This window comes from Lepidochelys kempii, chromosome 10 (assembly GCF_965140285.1).
Source record: "Lepidochelys kempii isolate rLepKem1 chromosome 10, rLepKem1.hap1, whole genome shotgun sequence".
Classification (NCBI taxonomy): domain Eukaryota; kingdom Metazoa; phylum Chordata; order Testudines; family Cheloniidae; genus Lepidochelys; species Lepidochelys kempii.
This window is the reverse complement of record NC_136389.1, coordinates 29,994,594-30,022,453: the sequence shown is the minus strand read 5'-3', so window position 1 is coordinate 30,022,453 and position 27,860 is coordinate 29,994,594. Positions and strand designations below refer to the sequence as shown.

The 27,860-nt window shown below is 39.4% G+C and overlaps 1 protein-coding gene across 4 annotated transcripts; it reads left to right on the top strand.

The window, feature by feature from the left end:
• Nucleotides 1–1,744: 1,744 nt before the first annotated feature.
• Nucleotides 1,745–27,825, top strand: ALG1 (ALG1 chitobiosyldiphosphodolichol beta-mannosyltransferase). 4 transcript variants are annotated; one of them, XM_073362532.2, is made up of 13 exons: nt 1,745–2,084; nt 2,984–3,061; nt 3,666–3,769; nt 4,557–4,705; nt 6,141–6,230; nt 11,606–11,716; nt 16,836–16,957; nt 17,785–17,823; nt 19,480–19,539; nt 20,317–20,427; nt 22,247–22,361; nt 24,608–24,683; nt 25,172–25,409. In XM_073362532.2, the coding sequence occupies exons 1-13, from the start codon at nt 1,865–1,867 to the stop codon at nt 25,301–25,303; spliced, it is 1,407 nt and encodes a 468-aa protein (XP_073218633.2). In that variant the 5' UTR covers nt 1,745–1,864; the 3' UTR covers nt 25,304–25,409. The 4 variants fall into 4 exon arrangements, with proteins under 4 accessions (XP_073218633.2, XP_073218635.2, XP_073218636.2 ...); XM_073362534.2 differs by lacking the exon at nt 19,480–19,539 and having other exon boundaries at nt 25,172–27,825; XM_073362535.2 differs by lacking the exons at nt 17,785–17,823; nt 19,480–19,539 and having other exon boundaries at nt 1,746–2,084.
• Nucleotides 27,826–27,860: the final 35 nt, after the last annotated feature.

Sequence of the window (27,860 nt, the reverse complement as noted above, 5' to 3'; positions counted from 1 at the left end):
CCCAAATTCACTAAGGAAAATGTCCCACTTTGCAACTTCCAACTAGCAGCCAATAAAACTGTTTCATGTGAAGGCTGTTCCATGTAAGACCTAGATTTGAACCCAGATCAATTATAGATAAGAGAGAACCATAATTTCTGCAAGACTTATAGCTCCACTCCTCTGGCATGGTTCCTAAATACATTAGCTTAAACTATAATTTAAGAGAGAACATCCTATTCCTAGAAGCAGTGATTCTTGCTATTAGGACACAGTGTTGTACACATAAGTTGATGCAGGTGAAATTAAATATGAAAGCTCACCTCCCCGCACACAACAGATCTTTTTCTGCTCTGATAACCACTCCGTAAACGTAATCCTGCAAATATTAAAATGCATACATGCTACAAACATAAGAGAAACTTCAGATTTGTTAATACTAAGTTAGGCTAATTCATATAGTTTCCAGCTTTGGTACCACAGACTCTTGGTTTTCCAAACAGGGCATCAATGGGAGCTAATGCAACAGTACTTGGCACTTTGCAGGACTGAGCTCCAGGCAGAGTGGTTAGTTCAGCCCTGTGAACATGAGACTCCTCCTGTCTGAGCTTCTAATCACACTTACTGACTGATGTCCAACTACATGACCAATTTTCTCCTTGAATTCTAGAGATATGGAACGAGCCAGTCCCTCTTGGAACAAATACTGGTTATCCAGTAGAACACCCTACAGACACTCAATGTTATTTTCCATCCTGTCTATTATCAATGCCTATGACTGCTTCTCCACCTGCTTAGCTGAAATAGATCCATACCCAAGATGAACCCCTGTAGCCATTTCTCTAAACTGTATACATCTGAGTGCTTCACCCTACTTTAAGAGCCTTCGGACCTGTGATCTGTTTAGTAGCTCCACTGTGGACCTTTCCAGAATTTGTGCAGTTGTGTAAACTGTTGACAATAACTCTTGATGAAAACCACACTTGAGAAAGACTTTTTTTGTTGTTGGCCTGGTCCATCAGTTCACAGTGCACGCTCATAATTTTAAACTTGCACATTGTACACTTCTGTCATGTCATTTTTCAGTGACTCACACCTTTTGAAATCTGAAATAACTTAAATTAATGCTCTGAAAAGGACTGGATATTTTTAGTCTAATACTGCTCCTTGAGAGTTTTAAGTATACTGACATTCATGTAACGAAAAGGCCTTTAATAAAAATCTTGCTGTCTGTATTACATTTACACCAAAAGACACTCCAAGGAAATACCCCGGATTTACATAAATTTTCAGAATTATCTATTGTTTTTATATAGTTGGTTTAATTTTAAGGAGAAAAAGAGCTAGTTTTTAACGGAGCAATTATATACCCCCCCCCCCCTTGTTCCAGTTACAACGAGCTCAGCTGTTTCTGGCGACATGTACATGGCACTGAAGGGAAAGCAGACGCGGGAACAGTTTTGTTGCATCGTTACGATTCCTTCTCAGATTGTGGGCTGTTCTCAAGGAAGAAATCCGCAACGTCGACGTGCTACACACAAGCACTCGCAGCCATTAGCCCGCAGCCGCGGGGCGGGGCCGCTGCGCAGCCCAGGTCCCGCCCAAGGGGCTCCCCACAGCCCCAGCCCAGCGCGGCTCCACGCGACCTGGATCCCGCGAGCGACTCGCTCCTCCCGCTTCGTGCCCGGCCGCGTGCGCTACGGGCGGCCCCGCCTCCCCCTGGCGTCCCCGCCCCCTGGGCTCCGGGCCTGGCCCGAGCAGGCAGCCTCGCTCTGACGCCAAGATGGCGGCCCTTGTGAATACGCTCTAAGTTCTCTGCGCGCGCTGAGCGGCTTTTCCTCTCCGTGCCGCCTCCCCTCCCCCCCGACCACGTCAGCGTCACAACATGGCGGCCCCCGCGATGCCCCTGCTGCTGCTGGCGGTGGCGGGGCTGGCGCTGTGCGCGGCGCTGCTGTGGTTGCGGAGGCGGCCGGCCGGGCCCGAGGGGGCCCGAGGGCGGGTGTGCGTGGCGGTGCTGGGCGACCTGGGCCGCAGCCCTCGCATGCAGTACCACGCGCTGGCCCTGGCCCGGCGCGGACACGGCGTCACCCTGCTGGGCTTCCTCAGTGAGTGAGACCGCTCCGGCCCAGCTGCCCCTGGGTCACCCTGCTGGGCTTTCTGTACCGGTCTGGTCCTGCCTCCCCGCCCCCTTCGGACCAGGTCCTGTCCTGTCCCCGGGCACGGCGTCACCCTGCTGGGCTTCCTCAGTGAGTGAGACCGCCCCGGCCCAGCTCCAGCTTGTCCCCCCTACTCCAGGTATGGGGTCACCCTGTGGGGGCTCATCACAGTGTGAGACCTGATCCACTCCCCCCGCGCACCTCTTCTGGTCCCGCCACTCGCCCCAGGCATGGCTATGGTGTCATTCTTCTGGGTTTCCTCAGTGAAACACCCAGGGACACCTTCAGTCCCAGGAGCCACATTGACCCATGCCCAGGGGTTTGGAGCCCACCTCTAAGCTGGGTCCAGTGGGGACCAGTGTAGATGCCCACATGTTTAATATCAAGCCACTGAACAGCAGCTACCTGTCTCCGATTAGCCTTGTTCCATACTAAGATTCATGCCCCTGCCCCAACCTGGGGGCAGCCTACCAGAGTGGCAGTGGCCAGCCTTATATTACAAACGTAAGCGCTTTTCAGATGCTCACACTGACACCTCTCAGCGTGCTGCATCCCTGTGATCCAAGTGTTCCCTCGGCGGGGTGATTATTGGTCCCAGTATGAGAGCTGATCACTGGTTCCTTCACTCGGAACAAAGTACCGCCTGCTGCGTATGCTCATCTCAGTATTCTAGATGTTCTCTACTTTGAACTGGGTCAGTAATTGTAGGGATGTGTTTCATATTAAAATGGAGTTTTTTCTAAATTTGCCCTTGCTTTACAAGTTTAATAATATGCCCTGTTATAGTAACACTCTTGTATGTGTGTTCAATAAACATCTGGCTGTAGAACAGTTTCTTTTTCTTTCAGGCACAAAGCCACACCGTGATATTTTGTGTAATGAAAAGATACACATTGTATCTATTTCAGAACTTAAAGTATTGCAAGGTAAGTCCCATGAGTTAGATGATTTTTAGTTGTACACGTTATCAATATTTCAAATTCTATTTCTGTTCTGAAGATATTTATCATTGTTCAGTGAAAACCAATTCTTAGGGTCTGAGTTTAGCTTCCAGAGTATAGTGGGTATCATTGCTGCTTTTAAAGAGGGAGGGAAAATTTGCACTTTCATACAAGAGTTCTTTTAAAAAAAAAAACCAAAACAAAAAAAACTGTTGGCACTCTTTGTACCAGAGTTCTGAACCTGGCTCAAAATTAGCATATTAGTTTATCCTACATGGAAGCTATATACACTTTCATCGTGTTTAACAATATGAGCACTCGCATGAAAACTTGGGCAATGCCTTTAACGTAAATTGGCCTACTTCTGAGCAAGTGGTTGGAATTGCATGTTTATGCTGCGTATATCTACTTACATGCACTATGAATTTATCTTTTTTCTAAAACAAAGACCATGAAGTAATGTGTTAATTTTTAAAGGATGCCATCACTTAAAAAAAAAAATTGTTCCTTATATATGTTGATTCTAAATGAATTTCATATTTAGGGTGTGCTATGTGAAATTTTGACACAGATTTCTGTCATTTTACAGTTGGTCCTAAGATTTTCCAGTATATTACAAAAGTTATTGCACAGGCAATACAACTGTTCTATACAATGCTGAAGATAGATCGGCCATCTTATATTCTTCTTCAGGTATATATGTAGATATATAGCTATGTGTTTATTTTATCACATTGCAGTACATTTCCCCAGCAACATCAGAAAACATAGTGACTGATAAAACTACTAGTGCGGAAGGAATAGTCGAAACAAATTTGTGCAAATGTGAATTTTGTTTCATGTATTTGCAACCTTTGTGTTCACTTTTTTCATTAATTTTTGAGCATTCAGACTTTATTGGCACAAACAATAGCGAACTGAATTTAGCAGAGATGCTTGAGTCTCTACAAAAAGCAAATTTCAATTGCATACTTGAGGGTAGAATTTGAAATCCATTCTACTGCACACAGCACAGATTGTGACTTAAGCAGTCAAATACAGAGTTCAAAATTACCTGTTAAATAATCTAATCAGAACAACACCACAATTTGTCTACCAGTGTAAATTGCAAATTCTGTGTTCTCTTGTAAAAATAACAATTCATACTTCTTTGATTAATCCGATGAAGTGAGCTGTAGCTCACGAAAGCTCATGCTCAAATAAATTGGTTAGTCTCTAAGGTGCCACAAGTACTCCTTTTCTTTTTGCGAATACAGACTAACACGGCTGTTACTCTGAAACCTCTTTTTACATATATTACTGAGTAGTTGCCTGATTCCTGTGACCAAAAGTTGTAACTCAGGGGCCGTATTTGAGCCGGAGATCTAGAGATTGTTTAAACCAGTGTCAGTCCAATCCTTTCCTTTTCTGGCAGCTAATAAGCAGTTTGTTGTTTGGTCATAATTGGGTGCTATTTTTGTTTGTTTTATTTATTAAACAGAATCCTCCAGGCCTGCCTAGTATAGCTGTTACCTGGATGGTTTGCCTTGTACGAAGAAGCAAACTGATCATTGATTGGCACAACTATGGTTATAGTATAATGAGTCTGATCCATGGAAAAAGTCACCCTATAGTACAAATTGCAGAGTGGTTTGTATAGAAGTCTTTATTTTCCTCTCACAAATTGTATAGTGTTTACTGCATGCAAAAAGGTGGAAGGCAGTGGTTAGGAGACCATTGACAAAGAGATGTTTCCTTAAAGAGGCACTTTATTTTTAGGTTCAAAATTGACGTACTTTACTTTTGGAGGTGTCCTATAGAATTAAATAGGAAATGCCTTTTCTGTGGGTTTTTGGACCTTGCTACCCAACCTAATAGAAAATTCTATCCTTGTTATACCATTCTGTAAAATGGTTCCAGAAAGCTATAGAAAATGATATTATTCTCTGTTAAATTTTAGAGCCATTCCTATTCCTGTTATTCCTTTTGCATCCTATAGGAATTTTCACAAAAGGTTAAAATGGTTATACCTTTTTGAGGAATGTCCTCCAGTAACAGCTAAATATTGTGAGTGTACACGCATATACCAGTGTTCGTATGTGAAGTGTACACGCTGAACTGTAAAAAGCCTGGTGACTTAGTCCTGGTCTATACTAGAAAATTAGGTTGATTTAACTGTCAGTCTCGGGTGTGAAAAATCCATGCCCCTGAGTGGTGTGGATAAGCTGACCTATGTGCCTGTGTAGACAGCACTAGGTTGATGGAAGAATTCTTCTGTTTGTCGAGCTATCGCCTCTCTGGGAGGTGGATTACCTACGCCGATGGGAGAATCCTTCTCATCAGCATAGATAGTATCTGCACTGAAGCACTACTTCAGTGCACTGCGCTGCTGTAGCATTTTAAGTGTAGACAAGCCTTAAGAGGCCTAATTATTTCTGAACCTGAGTGTCTTCCACTGACTCTGAGCTGCAGTCATGCTTCTGAGATGCATGAGTTGCACATAAATAAAGTCAATAGTAATCTGGGTCTCTTTAGATGGGTTGGAGTCATAATATGATGGTGTATATGGCTGTATTAATTCCTTATATGTTACATATCTTCAAATTTGAATATATTCTGCTTCTTGCCTTGTTTGTTTTGACTAGGTTATGTTAAACACTTTATATTATAATTGCTTTCTGATTTGCTTGTTCTGTATTGCTGATTTGCACAGTAACTCGTCTTTCAAGGTTATGATAGTAAGTCTCTTTTGTTGAATTTAGTTCAGGCCTTTGGTTTCTCTGGGCCTCAAAGGGGACAGCATGTACTCTACTGTATCTTGAATGTTGGCTCTATATACAGGGCTCTTTAATGGAGCAATATCAACAAAGACATAATTTACCTGTTAAGAGGCAAGTGAGAAATGAATTCTGTGAGATCCTGATAATTTTAGGCAAAATTGTTTAATCATGTTAATGTTCATTCCAAAGATTAGACATTGGTATTAGAGAATCTCTATAAAGATTAGAGAAATTGGTATTCAGTGTTACAGTCTCATTAGTTGGGAATGGTGTTTGGTTTATAACTGAAGTTTAATTTCTGTCAGGTATGAAAAGCTTTTTGGACGTCTATCTGACTACAACTTTTGTGTGACTAATGCAATGAAAGAAGATCTACAGATGAATTGTAACATCAAGTAAGTCAAAAGCCTTACACAAACGATTGTATACAGATTTTCACTTAGATGAGGATATATAGCTAGCTAGCTAGCCCTAATGATTTTAGATTCATAGAAGTCTTACTGTATAATCAGGTGTAACGATGCTGGTTCTGGCGGGACCCAACTGAGAGTGCCAATTGAAGACAAATTGCTTAAAGCATGGCAGTTACAGCCCAAGGCTGGGGTTTCTGTGCACACCAAGGCAAACCAAACCAGCCAAACAGAGAAGACTTACCCCACTGGCTAACCACAAGTCACACAAGCAATTCCCTTAGACACCCCAGTTTCCCAGTATCCCCACCAGTGCCACTCGTAATGGGGACAAATGGTTATGAAAACCAATACCCCAGTAAAAGAAAAAAGGTTCTCTTGATCCCAAAGGACCCAGCCGCAGACCCAGGTCAATATACAAATCAGATCTTACCCACAAATCACGCTGTTGGCAATCCTTTAGAATCTAAAATCTAAAGGTTTATTCATAAAAGGAAAAGATATAGATGAGAGCTAGAATTGGTTAAATGGAATCAATTACATACAGTAATGGCAAAGTTCTTGGTTCAGGCTTGCAGCAGTGATAGAATAAACTGCAGGTTCAAATCAAGTCTCTGGAGGACATCCACAGCTGGGATGGGTCTTTCAATCCTTGGTTCAAAGCTTCAGTGTAGCAAAGTTCCTCCAGAGATATGAAGCAGGATTGAAGACAAGATGGAGGAGCTGCAGCAGCTTTTTATATTCTCTTGCCATGTGGTCTTTCTTTCTTTGTTTCAAAGACAAGCTGTCCATTACATGGCATGGAAAAACCTCAGAGTTCTGTCCCTTAGGCATGTCCCTGCATACCTTGCTGAGTCGCAAGGCATGTCTGCCTTCTCTCAATGGGTCAGTTGTATAGCTGATGGTCCTTAATGGGCCATCAGGCAGGCTGGGCAGAGCTGACACCAACTTGTCTGGGGTGTCACCCAGAAGCATAGCATAAGTTTGAAATACAGACAATATAAGAGCCAATATTCATAACTTTAACTACAAAAATGATACACACATAACCAGCAAACCATAACCTTGTCTGAGACACCTTATTTTACCCCCTTTATATAAGATTTGGTACCACTACAGGACCTTGGTTGCAACCATGTTCCATATGGTCCCAGTTCAAGTCAATAACATGACATCAGGTGTCCAAGAAGCTTCTTTCTGACTCAGAACTAATACTTGGAAAAGCATATTTATCATGAAAGTATTGTTACTGGTCCACCCCAGTGCTTCTGGTACTAGGAGGCCAAGAAATACAGGGTTGGTAGACGTACATGTCCCCAAACATTTCTTACCCTTTTGTTGTTTACTTTGTAAAACCTCTCAGTAGTTCCACAAAACTTAAATAAAAGTGAATATTTATCCCTCCTCTATAATTCCCCCTCAAAGAAAGTCTGAGAGGCCATTTGAATTAAATGTTAGTGACAGGGGGGATAGCTGGGGCTTTTGGCGCGCACATCGGTACGGAAGCGAGCATGAGGTGCTTGAGTGTTTTGGCAATGGTGGTAGTGAAGGACGAATCTTGTATTGAAATTTGAGCATTGGAGGAAATCGGAATTCCCAACTTCAGTAAGCCTTAATATCAGTACATTGTGGCGTCATTGTTTTAGACTGCGGCCCAGGGAGACATTACTGCATCAATTTACCATTATTTCACATTTTGAAAGTTTTTCTTTTGTGATCATAAGGGCTGGGGAATTTTTCAAAATTAAAGCTTAGATTCTTGGTCACAGTTATGAGGCAAGTTAAAAAATGAAGACAATTATACTGCAGTTTATATGGCTGTATTATGTGTGTCATGTATGCATTATGGATGAGTCCCTATTTGTAGGATTCACTCCACTATGCCAAGCCTAGCTCTACCTTATGCCATGTGAATAAGCAGGAGTCTTGCCAAATTTGTAATATTTTTAATTGGTGTAGTTCAGTCTTCTAGATCTTGAGAGGGCATGAGCCAGAAGGGCAAATGCAGCCTTATGGCTTTGCACAAAAGCAGCTCATATTTTTAATGCAGAGGAGGGCAGCCTGGGGAGGTTTCAGCACTTGGACATTCTGTCCTGAGGAGTGCCTTTGCATCTGAATCAAGAGCTAAGTTGGCTTACTGAGGCCTCACGATGGTCACACCCTACCCAAAATGAGGGAGGCTCAATCTGTTCTGTGCAAACTAGGATTGATCTTCCATCTCCCGGTCACTTGTCAGGGCAGTCCTTGATGTGACAAAATACAGAGCATCCCACAGCTATAAATACTTTTGGAATGTAACACTCCCTGAGATTTCTTAAATGATATACTGTACTTCCTGCTTAGAAATTGTTTTTGTATGATGAAGAAGCTAAGGTTTGTCTCTGCTACAGCATGTGTGAGAGCTCCCTGGATAAGCACATAGTACTCCTGGGGGGATTCTGTGCCCATGCAGGGGCACAGAATTCATATGGCCTGCATTTTTCTGTGCTCCCCATGCAGAAAAAAGTAAAAAAAAAAAATCTGCTGGGGGACACGTGGCTCTTCCCCGGAAGCCCAGGCAGCAGGTCTGTTCTAGGGTGCCTGGAGCAGCCTCAGAGGCTGGGAGGGGGGCTGGGCATGCAAAGCAGCTTATTTTTGTTTCTGTTCTGTTTAGGTCCAGTAAAGAATAGAGACAACTGTACATTATTGTTGTTATTGAGTCCGCAAAAAAACCCCTACATAAAAAAATTAAAATGATATGGACATGTATATGTGTGCATATTTATTTGTTTTTCCTAAGTTAATTAAGTATTTTAGGAAAACTCCTCAGAGCGGCCACCAGCAAAAGTTGGTGGCTGCACTCTGAGGCTACCAAAATTATGTTGTGAGAACCCCTGGGCTAGAGGCACAAATGAAGCAGCCTGCCTGAGTTAATTTATCTCATTCTCTGCGTACAAATGTAGCACCCTGACTGTGTAGTAAAAGTTGTTAAAGTTGCTGTTGATGGTTAATTGATCTCCTTCTCTGAGGCAGAAATGTAGCACAGTGCTTATTGTTCCTATTGTTCGTTAACTGTTCCCATTCTCAGTCCGTTCTCCCAGGAGCATTAAAACCTGTGAAAGTTTTAAGGCCCCTACATTGCCAGAGTGATGTAAAGAAGTCTTAGCATATGAACTGGAACCATAAACTCATGGAACATTAAATCCCACCAAATGAGGGTAAATCCATCCTCATCATCGTATCCACTCAGTATATTCCACACCTGAACATACCATGAACAACATACCCCCATATGTCAATGTCTGTACTTTGACCCGTTAAAGTTTTACCCCAGTCGTGGAGATTGCAGATTATGTATTCCTTATGCCACCCGTTCCTAAACCAAATTTCGCACCTCTTGATAATCTGTACCTTATTCCCTGATAACCAGAAACTTCTATGCTTAAACTCTGTACTGTTTTCCTTTTACTTCAACATCATCTTAATAAAATTATTAAATGACAGGAAGGGAATCCTCAGCTAGGAAGGTCTGTGTGCTTTCTCACTCTTTTCCTGTGCCAAAGTGGCACAATGGGTTTAGATTACAGCTCAGGATTTATTTTACTTACCCATTAAAAAAAGCTTTTGAGGGCAAATAAAAACATTTACCAAGCAGTCAATAAAATGTCAGGAGAATCAGAACTAAGCACTTCCCAAAGTACCCAGCCAGGTGCAGGACAATGATTAGCAAAACTGTGACCGGTTTCAGAGTAGCGGCCGTGTTAATCTGTATCTGCAAAAAGAAAAGGAGTTCTTGTGGCACCTTAGAGACTAACAAATTGATTTGAGCATAAGCTTTCGTGAGCTACAGTTCACTTCATCGGATGCATGCAGTGGAAAATACAGTCAAAACTGTATGACTTTCATGAGTGGAAGTCTGAGCAATTTAAAATGATATTCTACTTTTTTTTTTTTTTTTTTTTTTGCTGTTTGGTGTTCTGTAATGTACTGTATATACTCATTCATAAGCCAAATTCCTTTTTTATTAAGAAAGGAAAGCAGCAGAGAAGGGGGTCGGCTTATGAGCAGGCATAGAGAGGGAGGGTGGGACACAGCTCCTACCCCCAACAGAGGGAGCAAGGAGAGGCAGCATAGGCAGCAGAGCCAGAAGGGAAGAGTTTCTCTGTTTCTGGTTTCGCTGCTCTCCCCCCAGCCTCCAAAGCAGCTGCAGCTCTGCCGCTCGGCCCTGCCCACCAGAGCAGGCTGTGGCCGCGCTGCCCAGCCCGCTGCAGCATGCTGTGGCCGTGCTGCCCCGTCTGGCTTGCCAGAGCAAGCTGCGGCCGTGCTACCCAGCCTGCTGGAGCAGCTCCGGCCAGGCCAGAGACATCCTCCCCTGGGCCTCCCCAGATAAGGTGGGAAGGGATGGGATGGGGAGCGTGTGGGGGGTGGTCACAGGGGTTGCTCCCCTGACCCCCAGCTTCTCCCCCCCCAAAAAATTTCCACACCAGTTGCTGTCCTGGCCCATATGGGGAAGCAGCTGGCGCGCCAGGACACTTTGTTTACTTAGGTTTACCTCCGTGCCTATGGACGCTCGAGGTAAACAAACCATCTCGGCCCACCAGCAGCTTATCCTGATGGCCCGGGAGCCAGTTTGCTGACCCCTGAATTATAGGGTCGGCTTATGAATGGGTCATAAACATTTTCCATTTTTACGTATCCATCTTGGGGGGGTCAGTTTATAAACAAACCGGCTTATGATCGAGTATATATGGTAATTTAAATGAAAATCCAGGATTATAACTGGCATGCAGGGTATTAGTTACCAAGTATTTGTAACTTAAATTTCATGTGTTTAGGAAATGCTGAATAGTTATTGTGACTTTTTTCTGTGTTGTAGTTTAAATAAATTACCAAAACAATTGAAACTGGTGTGACTACATTGCATTATTTTGACAAATAAAATATGCAGAAGTTTGAATTTTTTGGTGCAGAAGTTTGAATTTTTTGGCACAGAATGCCCCCAAGAGTTAAATGGGACTTTTAAAAAAAGTACGCATTGAAAAGCATTAAAACATTGAATAGATCTTTTTCCTTCTTGATAGAGCAAGGCCCCAGTCCTGCAGATATGGGCATGTATTTAACTTTATGCATGTGATGAGTGGTCAGATTGAAGTCAAGACTATGGAGCTGCTTAACTGTTTACAGCTTTGGGGCACTGTTGTGCTCTCTTGTACATCCTTAGGGTGGCAGAAGTGTCCAACATTATAGCTCTTCTATTCCAAAAAACCTTTTAAAATATAGAGAGTTTTCAGAATCAGATAATTAATTATTTTGGTTTATTGATGCTTTTAATTGCCTTTTATATATTTTTTTATTTGACTAATGAATTTGTTTCACTACAGAGCAATAACCCTCTATGACAAGCCAGCTGCTTTTTTTAAGGAAACACCATTAGAACTCCAGCATAAATTGTTCATGAAACTTGCCAAAGACTGTGCTCCATTTAAAAGAGGGTATGTATAAGTAACAGATGCAGTTAGTCTTTATTAACTGAACTAAGGCCAGCACACTTAGTTTAGAAACTGAGTATATACTTCTTGCTTGTGACTCCCCTTCTCTGTTAACTGACTGCAGCTCATGTGATTCCCAAATGCATGTGGAGTGGAAATGGGGTGTTTTTTAAGGTGTCAAATACCAAATCATTTTATCCCCAAAGTTACTAAACATCTATAGTCCAGAAAAACAAAAACTGATAGGCCAAATCTAAATAATTGTTTTTCTTAATGCAAATCCAGAGATGTGATCCCCTACTATTTTAGTCACATGAGATTCTTAGTATGCCTTAGAGCACACCACAATTAAAAACAAGCAAGATACTCGCAATTTAGTTTTGAATATTAGAAGAAAAAGGAAAACAAAACACAAGCAAGCAGTAAATAATGGTTACTTCAGTCAGTGTGTCTTCTGTACATCTCTCTGTGGAGAGCTTTCATCAGAGATTATACTCTGGAGGATTAGTCCTACCTGTTGGGGGCACTCTTCTCTACATAATTTGAGACCAAAGTGTATTGTTTTCCAAAATCAGTAGTCCTGTCTTAGTGTACATTGGTAACTAAAACAATTTATAGATTGGCAAAGGAATTTCATTTAAGGGTTGATGAATCCTGTTTGGTTTATTATGGATAACCTAAACAGTTTATAAATGGGCAGAGGTAAATGATCTTAACTGAGTCCTATGAAAAGGAAGAAAATAATTAACTCATTTATGTAAAGAAGCTATTCAACATTTTCTCAAATGAGAAGGCAGTGTTTGTATAAACCCATCAACTCACTGCAAGGACTGGTCTTAAGATAGGCAAACTAATGAATATTAGGAATCTGAATTTCAAAATAAATCCCACTATTTCTTTCTTTGTCAAGGTTATCCGATGTCTCCTCCCCAGGAATATACCATCTGAACAATCTAGTGTTAATACCTTAAATTATAATAGCACATGGAAATAATATAAGAAAAATTTAAATCTAATCCTTTGGCAGTGCTTTTGCAAACATTATCTCACCAGTGATGCTGAAGTCTTGGTGATGTCATCATGTTGCGGAAACAATGCTAGACTGCAAGGTTACTTCTTGATGTTGCATTATGGCTTCTTTTCCTTATTGCTGCTATTTGCTGCTTAAACAGACTGAGATGAATGTGCCAAATTGGTATCTCAGTTCAGAAAGATGTATACTCTTGTCCTTCCATAGTCCCACTGAAGGTAGAAGATACACCTCTTTCAGGGGAGTGGCAGGATCCAAATATTAGCTGTTATCACACTTTCATTGGCTCAGCACCTTCATGGGATGACATTGGTAACATCTTCAGCTCCTGAATATGCAGTCTGCTAATACATATGCAACAGCATTGTAAATCTTCAACTTCGTGATCCTATTGTTTTGTGTTTGTGGTGGGGAATTTTCAGGGTGTCTCTAAAGGTGGAGTCTTAATTCTTTCTTTTTAGTTAATCTTCTGAGATCTCTGTAATTCTATCAGGGTTTAATAAGAGATGAATTTCTATTTCAGATGAGTCTAAACACTCCTCCTTTCTACATAAGCCTTTTACTTTTAAAATAGTCGTCTTAAACTTAAGTGATTTTTAGAGTATTTAGACTCAAATAGTTCTCAAAGCATTGTTTCTTCTTAAGAATCCTTGGAGATGTGTTTCTTGTCTTTGATTTGTTAAGGAAGTTAACTAATTTCCCAATTAGTATAGATACCTTATATTCAAGTGGCTTCTTGTATGTTGCATTAGTAACCAGTTAGAGCAATGTCATTTGATTCCATGTTAGTACATAAAGCATCACTATTCACATAACAATGGCATCAGAAAGCTAGTACATTAGATGCATCTAGGTACAAAATATTAGTGAATAAACACCGCAAAAGGAACTTAGGGCATCTAACAAACAAAGGTGTTCACCTTTAGTGGAAACACCAGGTTAGAAGTAATTAAAACATTTCTGAACTATACACGTTTTCTTTAGTGTTAAATGAATGAAGCTCTAGAGTGCTTATAGAAGAAGAAATTTTCAATAGGAATATTTCTGGAATCCTTAGTGTGGGTTTAAAACTGCGGTTTTTCCTCAGAAGGAAGAAGGAGAAGTAAGAGTTAGAGAGGCTCTTGGCTTAGCTTTTGTGGCCTGGATAAAGCAGGTGCTACATGTCTCCGTGAAATCGTAGACAAAGAATATCTTCATAGATGGTAAGAGGAGAGGGTGGGTGTTCTGCTCCTTGAGAAGACACTCCTTTTGGAAGTTTGTCTTTTTAACCAAGTGGTTCCCAAGATTGCAGTCTACAGTAGATTCACCCATAAGTTGCCATTGAAAACTCCTACCAAACATACTATGCAAGACAAAAATCACAACAAATACTCAGATCTTTCTAGCATCACACACAATAAAAATTATATAAAGTATTAAAGCATAATAAAAATTGTCATGCAATTTTCAAGGATCTGAAATTGTACCTGGAGGTGATAAGCACACAGAAGCAGTATTCTCCTTGAAGCTTTTTGTATCTGTCCATTATTGTAAGAAAGCAAGAAGTTCCCAGGAATTTCTTTAATTAGCCTGAATATTTCATTTACTAAAATATGCAACCAAAACCATAAGCATATGAGCTATTATTCTCCAACCACCATGTGTACAAAAATAATTGGAAATATCTCACAAAATTCAGCAAAGGCAGGTTTATAGTAACATTAAATAAACGTATAACTTATTATAATAAAATTATTTTGCATCAATTTGGAGGTTTATCCCTCACATGCAGTACTAATCCTTGTAACAATACCGTCTTTCTTGGAGATGGTATGAAGATTCAGGAACACCTGATCTTCTGTATTCGTCCATCTGTGGGCAAAAATGTCTCTTCTGTTTCATAGTTGCTTTCAGGGAGCGAGATCTGTTCGCTTACTTAGGTTTCACTCATCTGGTGAATACACATGAGCCTCTGTGGCTTGAAGTATGAACTTTGATGTAGGGCCCCTAAATAGATATGGGGAAGGTAGACTGAGGCTAATGTGAGTCTTGGTGTAAAAAGCTCACAGACATAGTTGCTGAAGCATCCCTTACTAGAAAATCAAAAGAAAGAAATTTGGCAATTCCCAGTGAGCTAAATATCATGTGCCTCATAAAGAGGGACCTCATTCATATAAATCTCAGATTTTTCAAAATCCTGAACTAATATTAAAAAGATTTCTTCAACAGTTTGTGGAACGTCTGCCATAGTAAATATCATAGAGGTAAGATGTATGAGGTAATATCTTTTATTGGTCCAACTTCTATAACTGGTTAAAAGGTAAGAAACAAAGGGTAGAAATTAAATGGTCAGTTTTCAGAATGTAGAGAGGTAAATAGTGGTGTCCCCCAGGGGTCTGTACTGGGCCCAGTCCTTTTCAGTATATTCATAAATGATGTGGAAAAAGGGGTAAACAGTGAGGTGTCAAAATTTGTAGATGATATAAAATTGCTCAAGATAGTTAAGTCCCAGGCAGACTGTGAAGAGCTACAAAAGGATCTCTCAAAACTGGGTAACTGGGCAACAAAATGGCAGATGAAATTCAATGTTGATAAATGCAAAGTAATGCACGTTGGAAAACATAATCCCAACCATACATACAAAATGATGAGGTCTAAATTAGGTGTTACCACTCAAGAAAGAGACCTTGGAGTCATTGTGGATAGTTCTCTGAAAACATCCACTCAGTGTGCAGCGGCAGTCAAAACGAACAGAATGTTGGGAATCATTAAGAAAGGGATAGATAATAAGACAGAAAATATTATATTGCCTCTATATAAATCCATGATGTGCCCACATCTTGAATACTGTGTGCAGATGTGGTCGCCCCATCTCAGAAAAGATACATTGGAATTGGAAAAGGTTCAGAAAATTCAGAAAAGGGTGACAAAAATGATTAAGGGTATGGAACGGCTTCTGTATGAGCAGTGGTTATAATAAGACTCTGACTTTTCAGCCTGGAAAAGAGACAACTAAGAGGGCATATGATAGAGATCTATAAAATCATGATTGGTGTGGAAAAAGTAAATAAGGAAGTGTTTATTTACTCCTCCTCATAACACAAGAACTAGGGGTCACCCAATGAAATTAATAGGCAGCAGGTTTAAAACAAACAAAGGAAGTATTTTTTCACACAACACACAGTTGACCTGTGGAACTCCTCGCCAGAGGATGTTGTGAAGGCCAAGACTATTACAGAGTTCAAAAAAGAACTAGATAAGTTCATGGAGGATAGGTCCATCAATGGCTATTAGCCAAGATGGACAGGGATGGTGTCCCCAGCCTCTCTTTGCCAGAAGGTGGGAATGGGCGACGGGTTTGATCACTTAATGATTACTTGTTCTGTTTATTCCCTCTGGGGCACCTGGCATTGGCCACTGTTGGAAGACAGGATACTGGGCTAAATAGACCTTTGGTCTAACCCAGTAGGGCCATTCTTATGTTATGCAGGTGAGAGAGGGAAGCTTTTCAGCTATAAAGATACTCCTGAAGAAGAGCTCTGTTTGGCTCGAAAGCTTGTCTGTCTCACCTACAGAATTTGGTCCAATAAAAGATATTACCTCACCACCTTGTCTCTCCAATATCCAGGGACTGACATGGCTACAGCTACACTGCATATAATAAATATCATGGCAGATGACGACTGTACCATGAGAAATGGCTTAAAAAATCCTCAGGACAGTCAGTCCAGCTTCTTTGTTAAAATCCTTAGTGCAGAATGAATTGACTCCATGCACGATAGGCCATCATCTTCAAGGTAAAACAAGTACAGGCTGGAGAATTGGAAGGCATGCTAAACACTCTCCACAGATTGCCAAGGGAACACCCTCGGAAGTTGTATTGTTAGGATATTCGTGATAGCTAGGAAAAGAATCATCTGAGTGGCATGATCATGATACCTGGATGCTCACCAGCAAAATGAATGAGCCCCCAGAGGTGCTGAATGACAAATTTGGAACCAGAATGTTGTGAAATTCATACCATTTGGTACAGTGTTTGATTATATCCATGCACATCCTTACATAGTATATCTTGGAATTAATAATTACATTCTTTAAATCCTGTTTACACAGAACAGACTCCATACGTCCAGTTGTTGAGAAGTCTGCATTTACAGAACTAGACATCAGAAATGGAAATGTGACACAAGTCAAAGAAAGACCAGCTCTTCTCATCAGCAGCACCAGCTGGACAGGTCTTGAATCAAATTGGTGTTTATTGTTCATATTCTTTTATAATATCTTTACATTAAACAGTTGATACAAATTAGAGCTGTACCTCCCTCCCCCACACATAAACTTTGATCTGATACAGGACATTACAGCCAGCAAAAACAAAGTTGTATACATTTCTTTGATTAACAGGAAGAATTTGCAGATCAGCTGTATGGACTATCTCAGTGTCTACATATGAGGACCCTAATCCGTTGAAATTTTTAGTTTAATTATGGAGTTATAAGGTAAATGTTGAGCTCCATGAATGATTAAGAGAAACAAGTCCTACCCTCGTCTAACATTAGAAGTACATTTAATATGCTTGCATGGTGCTCTAGAATGGTTCTAATAAGTTACAATGTTTTGTCTTTCATTTCCTGGTGCATTTATTACATATATTTATGCACTAAGATAATTATTTTGTTTGTGAAAAAGTCTAAAGCTGGAACAAAATCTGCTGTATTGTAATTGAGAATGGAAGTGTGCATCTTCCTGAATTAAAATTAATTGGCAATAATGTCTAATAAAATTGACAGTGAAACGTCATGCTTCTGAGATGCTGATTGGCTTTAGTATTTGTGTAATTGTTGGAAAAGTTTCCATTAAACGCAGCAAGTAGGAATAATATGAGAGTTATAGGCTTTTGTTTAGTAGTATTACATTTATAGTACCTATCATGGTAAAAGCACATTGTATATTTAGTCACTTCAGTGAAGATGAGGAAAGTCATGATAACTATCTTTTCAAAAGAATAAGGCATTACAGCTAAAAATGCTACGAGTGTCACTAATAAACCTTTCTTTTTCAGAGGATGAAGATTTTTCTATTCTTTTAAATGCTTTAGAAGGTAAGTATCAAGGAGTTTTCTTTGGCTATTTAAAGAGTCATCTTATGGATGTATTCTCAACAATCTCTAAGAGCTTCTTCAAAGAACAGTGCCTTCATGTGCAAATGAAAATTCAAATGCATTTAAGGACCAGAGTAGTTTCTCAGTGTGGGAGTGAAAAAAAGCTTAAGATCATAGTGACATGCATGATACAATTAAAACCTTTGTCAGAGGAAATAAATTTCTAACCACTTGATAAAGTGGGTTACAGCTTTACTTTGTACTCATCATGTGGTGTGGCCACTTACTGAGCTCCCTCTTGTGGCCAGGGGTGCCTTTGCAATGCCTTGTGAATAATTTCTCTCTCTTAGGTTCCTTACACAGACAGGTCTGGGTTTATTCATAGAAAATCATTCAAAGTCCCAAATCGAAGTCCCCTAACCAAATGTTTCCTTTCTACTCCCAGGTCTCCTTGCCGGGAGAGCTTTTGTGTCCTTTCCCTAGCTTGCCCAGGGTCTCTCCTGCCTTAGCAGGCTATTCCGAACCCTTTCTGGCTGGAGTCTTAGTCCCAAATCCCAGGACTCTGCTGGAGTCTGCCCAATCCTAGCAGTCTCTGTTCTCCCTGAGTACCTCCCCTTCAGTGCAGCCACTGCTGTCCTTTATTGGGAACTACCTGATGTAAGATTCAATGGGTGAGTGGTTAAGTTGCTTGACTAAAGATCTGAAGTTCAAGTTTATGGGTTCAAATTGCACTTGATCTCCCACTGAAAGGCCATCTCTTGTTCACCCAGATGCAAAATGGGTACCTGTTCCACCAGGTTAGGGCTGTCAAAGGCGGTTGGACATATCACTCCCTTGTGTACCCTTGGCTGTGAAACTGACATACCTTAACCACATCAGCCTGATGAGCCATTGATTTGGGGGTACTTTGGCTCAGGTGGGGCTCATCCTGTAATCAGTGTTGGCTTAGCTCCAAGGTCTCCAGCTCATGAGGCAAACCACCCTGTTATACAACATGTGCGTGCACACACACACTTTCAAATACCTATTGAAATGATTTCAAGAAAGATGGGAACCTGCATTAAGCAATTTGGGTAATCTGTGTCTGTGTTCTTGAACCTAACAACAAGAAACAGCTCGTAGTGGTCACAGAGTAATGTTGGGTTTCTGCAGATTTTATGAACTGTACATTTAAAAGCATGATGTCCATATAATTTATTTATATAGTATAAAAAAGGAACTATGTTAACATATATATTTAAAAAAAATCTCTTAAATCAGTTTTAAATTATTTTTGTAAAATGAAAAGTCTTGTTCCTTCTTTGAAATCAGTGGGATTATCTGTATGGGGTGGGGGGGAAGAGCAGAATTTGGCTCAGCAGTGTTGTGGGTGGCAAACACCTACACCTTCCAGACAGTTTCCTTTAAGTATCAGGCATGTTTCAGAGAGGGCTAGGTGATTCCTTGTGAAGAATTATTACTTTGCATTATGGCTGTTACAAGAGGCCCAAATTAGGATCAAGGTTCCCAATGTGAATTTCCACATTTGCTAGTTTGCCTGAAGTGTTTTTTTAACTATTTACTTGAAATAGAGTTCTCATTTGTACATCAAAATTATTCTTAAATGAGGGGGTGTGTATCTAGATATACACAAAATAACTTTGATCTGTTCTGCAGATTATGAAGAGTATGTCAGTGATGGAATCAAGCTTCCTTCTTTAGTATGTGTGATAACAGGTACCACTTTTACATGGTAATTTTCTGTTCCCTTTCGGTGCTGATGCTGGAGGATTAATTTTTATCATCCCATTATATTGACTCTTACATTGATTTTTGTGTGTCTTTCAAAAAATATTTGTTTGGCACTAATTTACCAGATCAGTGGTTGGAGAAAAAGCAAACCAATGGTGGCATGTTAGGCATTTTAAAATAAAATATATGCCACAGTATACGAATCTAGCCATTTTATTGTACTCTGTAAGTCCTTTGGATGTATTTTCAGAATTTGAATAGTGAAGAAATGCTGGTAAAACAACTTAAAATGTGGTTTAAATGGTATTTAGCCTATTGCTAAGTAGGGAGGAATTTGGCTAGTACTTGGGAAGGAGACCAACCGTTGAATTTGAGGTTTTTGCAAAATGGTATAGATGGTTCAACAAATGGTATTCTTTCCTCCTTGTACTAAACTAATAACTTAGCATGATGATAAAAGGGCACTGTGCTGCTGGAGGGTGCCATCTTTCAGTTGATTTGCATCTGATAATGGTGTATCTACGATACAGCATTTTATCTCATGGTTGCCCTCAGAAGACCCAGTCGGATTCACTATCACCCTGCTAGGCCCTATATGAACACTGATGAATGATGCAGCCCCTTCTTCTAATACTTTATAATCTAGGAAGACAAATGAGGTTTGCTCTATATCCCTAGACTTTAATGTGCAGAAAAAACCCCACTTTGGGTGCTCACAGCAAAAACACTAATATATATTTGTTTTTGTTTTCCTTTTAAAAGGTAAAGGGCCTCTAAAAAAGCACTACAACAGACTGATAGACAAAATGCACTTTAAACACATCCAGATCTGTACACCGTGGCTAGAAGCAGAGGATTATCCTGTTCTACTTGGTAAATAATGGATTACAGTTGCTGAAAAAGCTTTAAAGACTCAAGAACAATGTGTGAGGCTTAAGCAAAGGCTATGGATAGCTATTGATAATTTTGGGTAGGGATGGCGTGGTATTTATCAGAGATGGTTTTTACCAGGTGAAATCATGGTTTTTAGCGCCTCAGGAAAAATGAGTTAGTCCCAGTTTAAGGCATTTTATATTGAAATGATTTCAAGAAAGATGGGAACCTGCATTAAGCAATTTGGGTAATCTATGTCTGTGTTTAAAACTGTTTAGTTAATGATGTCACTTTATACTTATTTTTAGTTACATATTCCAATTGTGGTTATGTAAAGCAGTAGATTTGTAGATTAATGTAGGGTTGTACAAATACAAAGTAAAACTGAAATGGGCATAATATTAATATATGTAATAATACAGTACTGAACATCGACATGTCTACATTTTGGTTTGATATTTTCTGAAGGAAGTTATACATGTTATGACTCATTTCAGTTTTCAATATTATATAAACAAAAGTTGAAAACATTTGATTATATGAAAACAACAATGCAGACTTGTAGACTTAAAGCATTAAGCAATCAGAAGCATGCAGTGTTGCAGACCAACGGTCCAGGTCCACTTGGCCATCCAACATCCTGTAGCTGAAGACCAACTTCGATGTAGTGGGTAGGCCAAGCCTATTCCTCGGCTTTGAATGGATGTATCCAAAGTTTGAAAAGATTAATTCTGTATTTGCTGAACTTGCTGGATCCTGATACAATTATTCGTCCCGCTTTCACCGTTTAAACTTGGTTTACGTTGGTATTTACCAGTGCCCTGTCCTAAACTAGTTTTTTCCCGGGAAATGGCCAACCCTGATTTTGGGCGCTAGATATATGAATACCACAGTAAAATTAAATTGCTTGTTAAGAACAAAGTATATAGCTGTAGCTTGTGCCTTTTGTTATGCCTGAGAAATTGTTTAATTTTTGAAACTGCAGTTTCCCCTTCTATTCTGGTAATTAGGTGTAGAATTCCATCTTGAAGGTTTGCCAATATATCTGTATTTAAAAAGCCTCTGTTTGCCGCCTTCTGTTCTTCTAGGTAGGCTAAAACATAGTGGGTTGTCTCTATTCAATGTATTCTCAAATTCTGTTCAGTAAATAACATTGGAGAGTTTCTAGCTGAGCTGTTGAAGGTAGCTGAGGAGATTAGGAAATAGAATGTTCATACTCCCTTAGCATTTTAGATAAATGAAGCTCAATAAAAGCTATGTATGGATAAAATACTGGTAAAATACAAGTTCTGCCTAATTTCAACCCCTCACTGTCAATTTATTTGGCTTGTATATCTGTGGTGGTTTCTAAGTAATGAGTATTCATATCTGTAAACTTGGATTCTGTAAATTATCCATGTATTGTAAAGGCATTTGGATTGGAAGAGTTCTTTAGTGGGTCATCTAGCCTGTCCCCTGCATTGTGGCAGGATTGATTTAATTATTTACCATTTCAAATAGATGGGGGTAGATTATGTGTATAATGTCTGTTAGTTTTTTAATTTCTCTTTTTCCCTTATTTTAATATCAGTTACTTATGTTTCTAAATCTCAGCTGCTCTGAAAAATAAAAAATTATGTGGCTTTTACTCACTGAGTTCCTAAATTCTGACCTAAATCATGTTCCAAGTAGCTTTGTTTTAATGGCACCAAAGACATCAAGTTACATCAAAAATTGTTAATGTTTACAAAATTATATGTTTCGAAAATAATCTTTAGAGTTAATCACTTTTAAAATATACTTTTTAAAAAGTCAGTTTTGTTTCTTTTATAATTTGTAGGCTCAGCAGATTTGGGTGTCTGCCTCCACAAATCATCTAGTGGCTTAGATCTGCCTATGAAGGTGGTGGATATGTTTGGCTGTTGTTTACCTGTATGTGCAGTACATTTCCAGTGGTAAGAGCTTGCTTACTTTGACATAGCTTAAAATAACTCAAATAGATTTTTTTAAACAAATATGTAGTTTGCTACAAAATCATATGATAATTTCTGCTGATATTGAATTGATTCCTAGTTACAACACAGTAATATGTTTGCTAAAGGTAAATAAAATTATGAAAACTGATTTATGACTTCTAGAGGTCATTTAAAAATTAACGCTTCTTTTGTGTGTGTGTGCACACGCATGCAAAAGTTAGGGCATTAACTGCTTTAAAAACAACCACCTGTAATCCCAATTGCAAATTATACTCTTCTTCATATCCTGTTCTAAACTACTGGATTTGTTTCTATATACTGTTTGAGAGATGCTTCATTGCACTTTGGGATTGTCTAAACCTTAGTGATGGATGAAGTGGTTACTGTATCTACAGTTTATAAAGTACTTGTAATCCTTTGGGAGAAATATGACTTTCGTAATGTAAAGATACTTTGTCTTGTGCTATAGCGTTGGTGGTGACAGCAGCATAGAATACTGTGTGATAGCTTTGTTCATGACTGTAATATATAATGAAGACTCTTTTCTTTTTAGAGACTAACCAATTTATTTGAGCATGAGCTTTCGTGAGCTACAGCTCACTTCATCTGATGAAGTGAGCTGTAGCTCATGAAAGCTCATGCTCAAATAAATTGGTTAGTCTCTAAGGTGCCACAAGTACTCCTTTTCTTTTTGCGAATACAGACTAACACGGCTGTTCCTCTGAAACCTGTCTTTTCTTTTTGTCTGTGATCTTTTAATAAGCCTGTAAAATACACTAGCTTTCAGTATGATCATGGTATCTTCAGGTGAAAAATGCACATTTCAAATTTTAGAGTTCCACTTAAAAAACAAAACAAAACAAAACAAACAAAACAAAAAAAAAATGTTGAAGAAAATTGCTGCACTATGTTACAGACTGCTGCTATTTAATCTATCCTGCTTCCTGGACCAATTCAGAGGAGAATCAAATCTGCTGTAACTTATCCATTTTTCCAACCATCTCGGTGTGTAATGTATAACTTAGACTCTCACCCAGGTATCAAGTTTCAATGTGTAATTTTGCACAGTTTTACACATCACCTGCAAATTTGACTGACTTAGTCTAAAGAAGTCCAAGATGGTGTAATTTGTATGCTATAGGGATGGAACAGAGGGGTTAGAATGTAAATCAGCTAATAGAGGATGCAAATTAAAGTAAACTACCCTTACTGTAAATTACACTCTAGTATGTAAGCTACATGTTGGTAAATGTGTGTGTCCAGTGCAATGTAAGGGAGACTCAGAAAGTATAATTGAACCTCTTATATGTGAAGGGGATGAAAGAAGATGTATATTATTCTGTCTTAGCTTCCCTTGGATTCATTGAGACTCCATGACTGTGAAAGACCTGTGTTTCAGAAGGGTTACATCACAATAGAGTACTGAAGACACGTCATTATGGAAATGAATGGCTTCAGTTACAACAGGCTAACAAAGCATGCTGCACAAACTTCTACATTATTCTGTGCTGGTAAACGAAATAACATGTTGCCACTGTACCCTTTTTATTCCTTCCTAAGAGGAATTTCTCAGTACAGTTTGCTAATACACTTTGTACAGCAGCAGTTCTGGACAGGCTTATGCCTAGGGAAGGAGGACTAATTTGTTTCAGTCATTTGCAGCTTGTACCCCAATGCAAGGAATGGAATTTATGTTAAGAGATCCAGGATCTTAACAATGTGGGGCTTGTAGTAGGGCTTACAAACCCCATATTGAGCATAGGTAGAAGAGAGAGGAGAGTCTTCCCTGCTCACAGGCAACCAGACTGACCACACCCCAGCACAGCTGCCAGAACCACCTTCATAGGGGCATGTACCCGCAGCTGGGACCAATAAGGAAAACAAGCCCAGCTATACTGGAAGGAGAACAGAGAGATAGGGAGGCAGAAAGGCCTGAGATAGTGGAGCGGCAACAGCCCCATGCCATGCTGCCTCGAAGAAACTGACAAGAGAAGACTGCAAGCCCTGGAGTTTAAGGGCTGGTTGACTCATTTTAGGTTAAGTTGATGGACTGGGCTGATTTGAGTTGAATAGAGGGAGACGAATTAGGAGAAAGCTGGAACCTCTGGAGAGACTGTCCCTAGAGTATTTGATAGGGCTACAGTACATAAACAATCTCTGCAGGTATTTAAGTGGAGAAGCCTTTTATGTTGTTCTTACATTTTCTTCACTGGTTTTGTTCACAGTTTACATGAACTTGTGAAACATGATGAAAACGGCTTGATATTTAGGGACTCGAATGAACTTGCAGAACAGCTGAAGGTAAAGAGAGGCTCAAGTCCTTTTTGTTTCCTTTTTCTTTATGGTTAATGGAAAGATACTGTTTTTGCACATTTGGAGTTAGTAGATTATAGATCTGGTTGTCATGTTTTTCTCCCTCTGTCTTCTCTCATTGTTTACTTTTGGGCAGTGATGCTTTTTATTTGTTTGTTTACTTATTTTTATATATTGTTAGTCAACATTGAATAGTATTGAGTATTAATAATTGTACTTTGTGGATTTAACTTTAAAATATACATTGTAAGACTAAATTCCCGCCTATAGTTATGGATTTTATTGGCCACATCTGTTTGTGTATGAATTTTAAAGCAAGAAAGCACATTTTAAATATTTTATTATCTTGCAATACTTAGAGCTCTAGAGTCCACTTTACTGCTTCTCTTTTAATAATCAAATTAAAGTTGGGAGGGGCAGGAGAAGCTTGAAGTGTGATATTTAACTACTTCTTTGTTATTTCTTTAATCTTGCAGATGCTCTTATTAGAATTTCCTACAGCTGAAAGTAAACTTTATATGTTCAGAAGAAATCTTCGGGCATCCAAGCAGCTGCGTTGGGATGAGAGCTGGGAACAGACTGTGCTTCCTGTGTTTAGGAACAATTAATGGTTTTCAAAAAATGGACAAAAGAATTTGCACTTATGATTTTCACATTGCCAAGTTTGGTTATACATGATGGAAATGGTGAATAAAACCTTTATATTTGGTCTTAGATAGGTGTTTTTTAAATCTCTCCATCCTGAAACAACCTTTGCAACACACACTTTGATCTGTGATTTGAACCAGTTGGATGAATAATTTGGTATGGTTTGAGATTTGTTTGCAGCTGAACTTATACTTTACATTATGTAAAGATAGAGGAAGGACATGGTCCCTGCATGAAGGAACTTAAATTTCACAATCTCTTCAGACCATTAATCTACCTCTAGCGTTTTGAATGAATGGTTTGGATAGTGACATCCCTTAGGGGAGGCTCTGTTAATGGAGATTCTCTATGTCCTAGTAAGGAGGAGAGGATGGAAAATGATAAAATACAGGTAGAATCTGATGAGAAAAATTCTCATTCAATTACATCATATAATAGCAGACAGCTAAAAAATGACAAGTTTTTAAAGTGCTTATATACCAATGCTAGAAGTCTAAATAATAAGATGGGTGAACTAGAGTGCCTCGTTTTAAATGAGGATATTGATATAATAGGCATCACAGAAACATGGTGGAATGAGGATAGTCAATGGGACACAGTAATACCACAGTACAAAATATATCAGAAGGACAGAACAGGTCATGCTGGTCGGGGAGTGGCACTATTTGTGAAAGAGAGCGTAGAATCAAATGAAGTAAAAATCTTAAATGAACCAAATAGAAATTCTTTGGTACTATGGATAGTAATTCCATGCTCTAATAATAAGAATATAACAGTAGGGATATATTAGCAACCACCTGACCAGGATAGTGATAGTGACTGTGAAATGCTCAGGGAGATTAGAGAAACCATTAAAATAAAAAACTCAGTAATAATAATGGGGGATTTCAGCTATCCCCATATTGACTGGGTACATGTCATCTCAGGACAGGATGCAGAGATAAAGTTTCTTGACACCTTAAATTACTGCTTCTTGGAGCAGCTAGTCCTAGAACCCACAAGAGGAGAGGGAATTCTTGATTTAGTCCTAAGTAGAGACAGGAATTGGTGAATATAGCTGGACCGCTTGGTAATAGTGACCATGATACAATAAAATTTAACATCCGTGTGGCAGGGAAAACACCACAGCAGCCCAACACTGTAGCATTTAATTTCAGAAATATCTACACAAAAATGAAGTTAGTTAAATTAAAAGGCACAGTGCCAAAAGTGAAATCCCTGCAAGATGCATGGAAACTTTTTAAAAACACCAACTTGAATGTATACCCCAAATTAAAAAACATAGAGAACAAAAAAAAGTGCCACCGCGGCTAAACAACAAAGTAAAAGAAGCAGTGAAAGGCAAAAAGGCATCCTTGAAAAAGTGGAATTTAAATTCTAATGAGAAAAACAGAAATAACTCTGTCAAATTAAATGTAAAAGTATAATTAGGAAGGTCAAAAAAGAATTTGAGGAACAGCTAGCCAAAGACTCAAAAAGTAATAGCAAATTTTTTTTTAAGTACATCAGAAGCAGGAAGCCTGCTAAACAACCAGTGGGGCCACTGGACAATTGAGATGCTAAAGGCGCACTCAAGGACTGTAAGGCCACTGAGGAGAAACTAAATGAATTCTTTGCATCAGTCTTCACAGCTGAGGATATGAGGGAGATTCCCAAACCTGAGCCATTGTTTTTAGGTGACGTATCTGAGGAACTGTCCCAGATTGAGGTGTCATTAGAGGAGGTTTTGAAACAAATTGATAAACTAAACAGTAATAAGTCTCCAGGACCAGGTGGTATTCACCCAGGAGTTCTGAAGGAATTCAAATGTGAAATTGCAGAACTATTAACTGTAGTCTTCAGAGTACATTGCATCCGATGAAGTGAGCTGTAGCTCACGAAAGCTTATGCTCATATAAATTTGTTAGTCTCTAAAGTGCCACAAGTACTCCTTTTCTTTTAACTGTAGTCTGTAACCTATCATTTAAATCAGCTTCTGTACCAAATGACTGGAGGATAGCTAATGTGACGCCAATTTTTAAAAAGGGCTCCAGAGGTGATCCCGGCAATTACAGGCCAGTAAGCCTGACTTCAGTACCGGGCAAACCGGTTGAAACTATAGTAAAGAACAAAATTGTCAGATACCTAGATGAACATAATTTGTTGGGGAAGAGTCAACATGGCTTTTGTAAAGGGAAATCATGCCTCATCAATCTACTAGAATTCTTTGAGAGGGGTCAACAAGCATGTGGACAAAGGGGATCCAGTGGATATAGTGTATTTAAATTTTCAGAAAGCCTTTTACAAGATCCCTCACCAAAGGCTCTTATGTAAAGTAAGCTGTCATGGGATAAGAGGGAAGGTCCTCTCATGGATTGGTAACTGGTTAAAAGATAAACAAAGGGTAGGAATTAAATGGTCGGTTTTCAGAATGGAGAGAGGTAAATAGTGGTGTCTCCCAGAGATCTCTACTGGGCCCAGTCCTATTCAATATGTGCATAAATTATCTGGAAAAAGGGATAAATAGTGAGGTGGCAA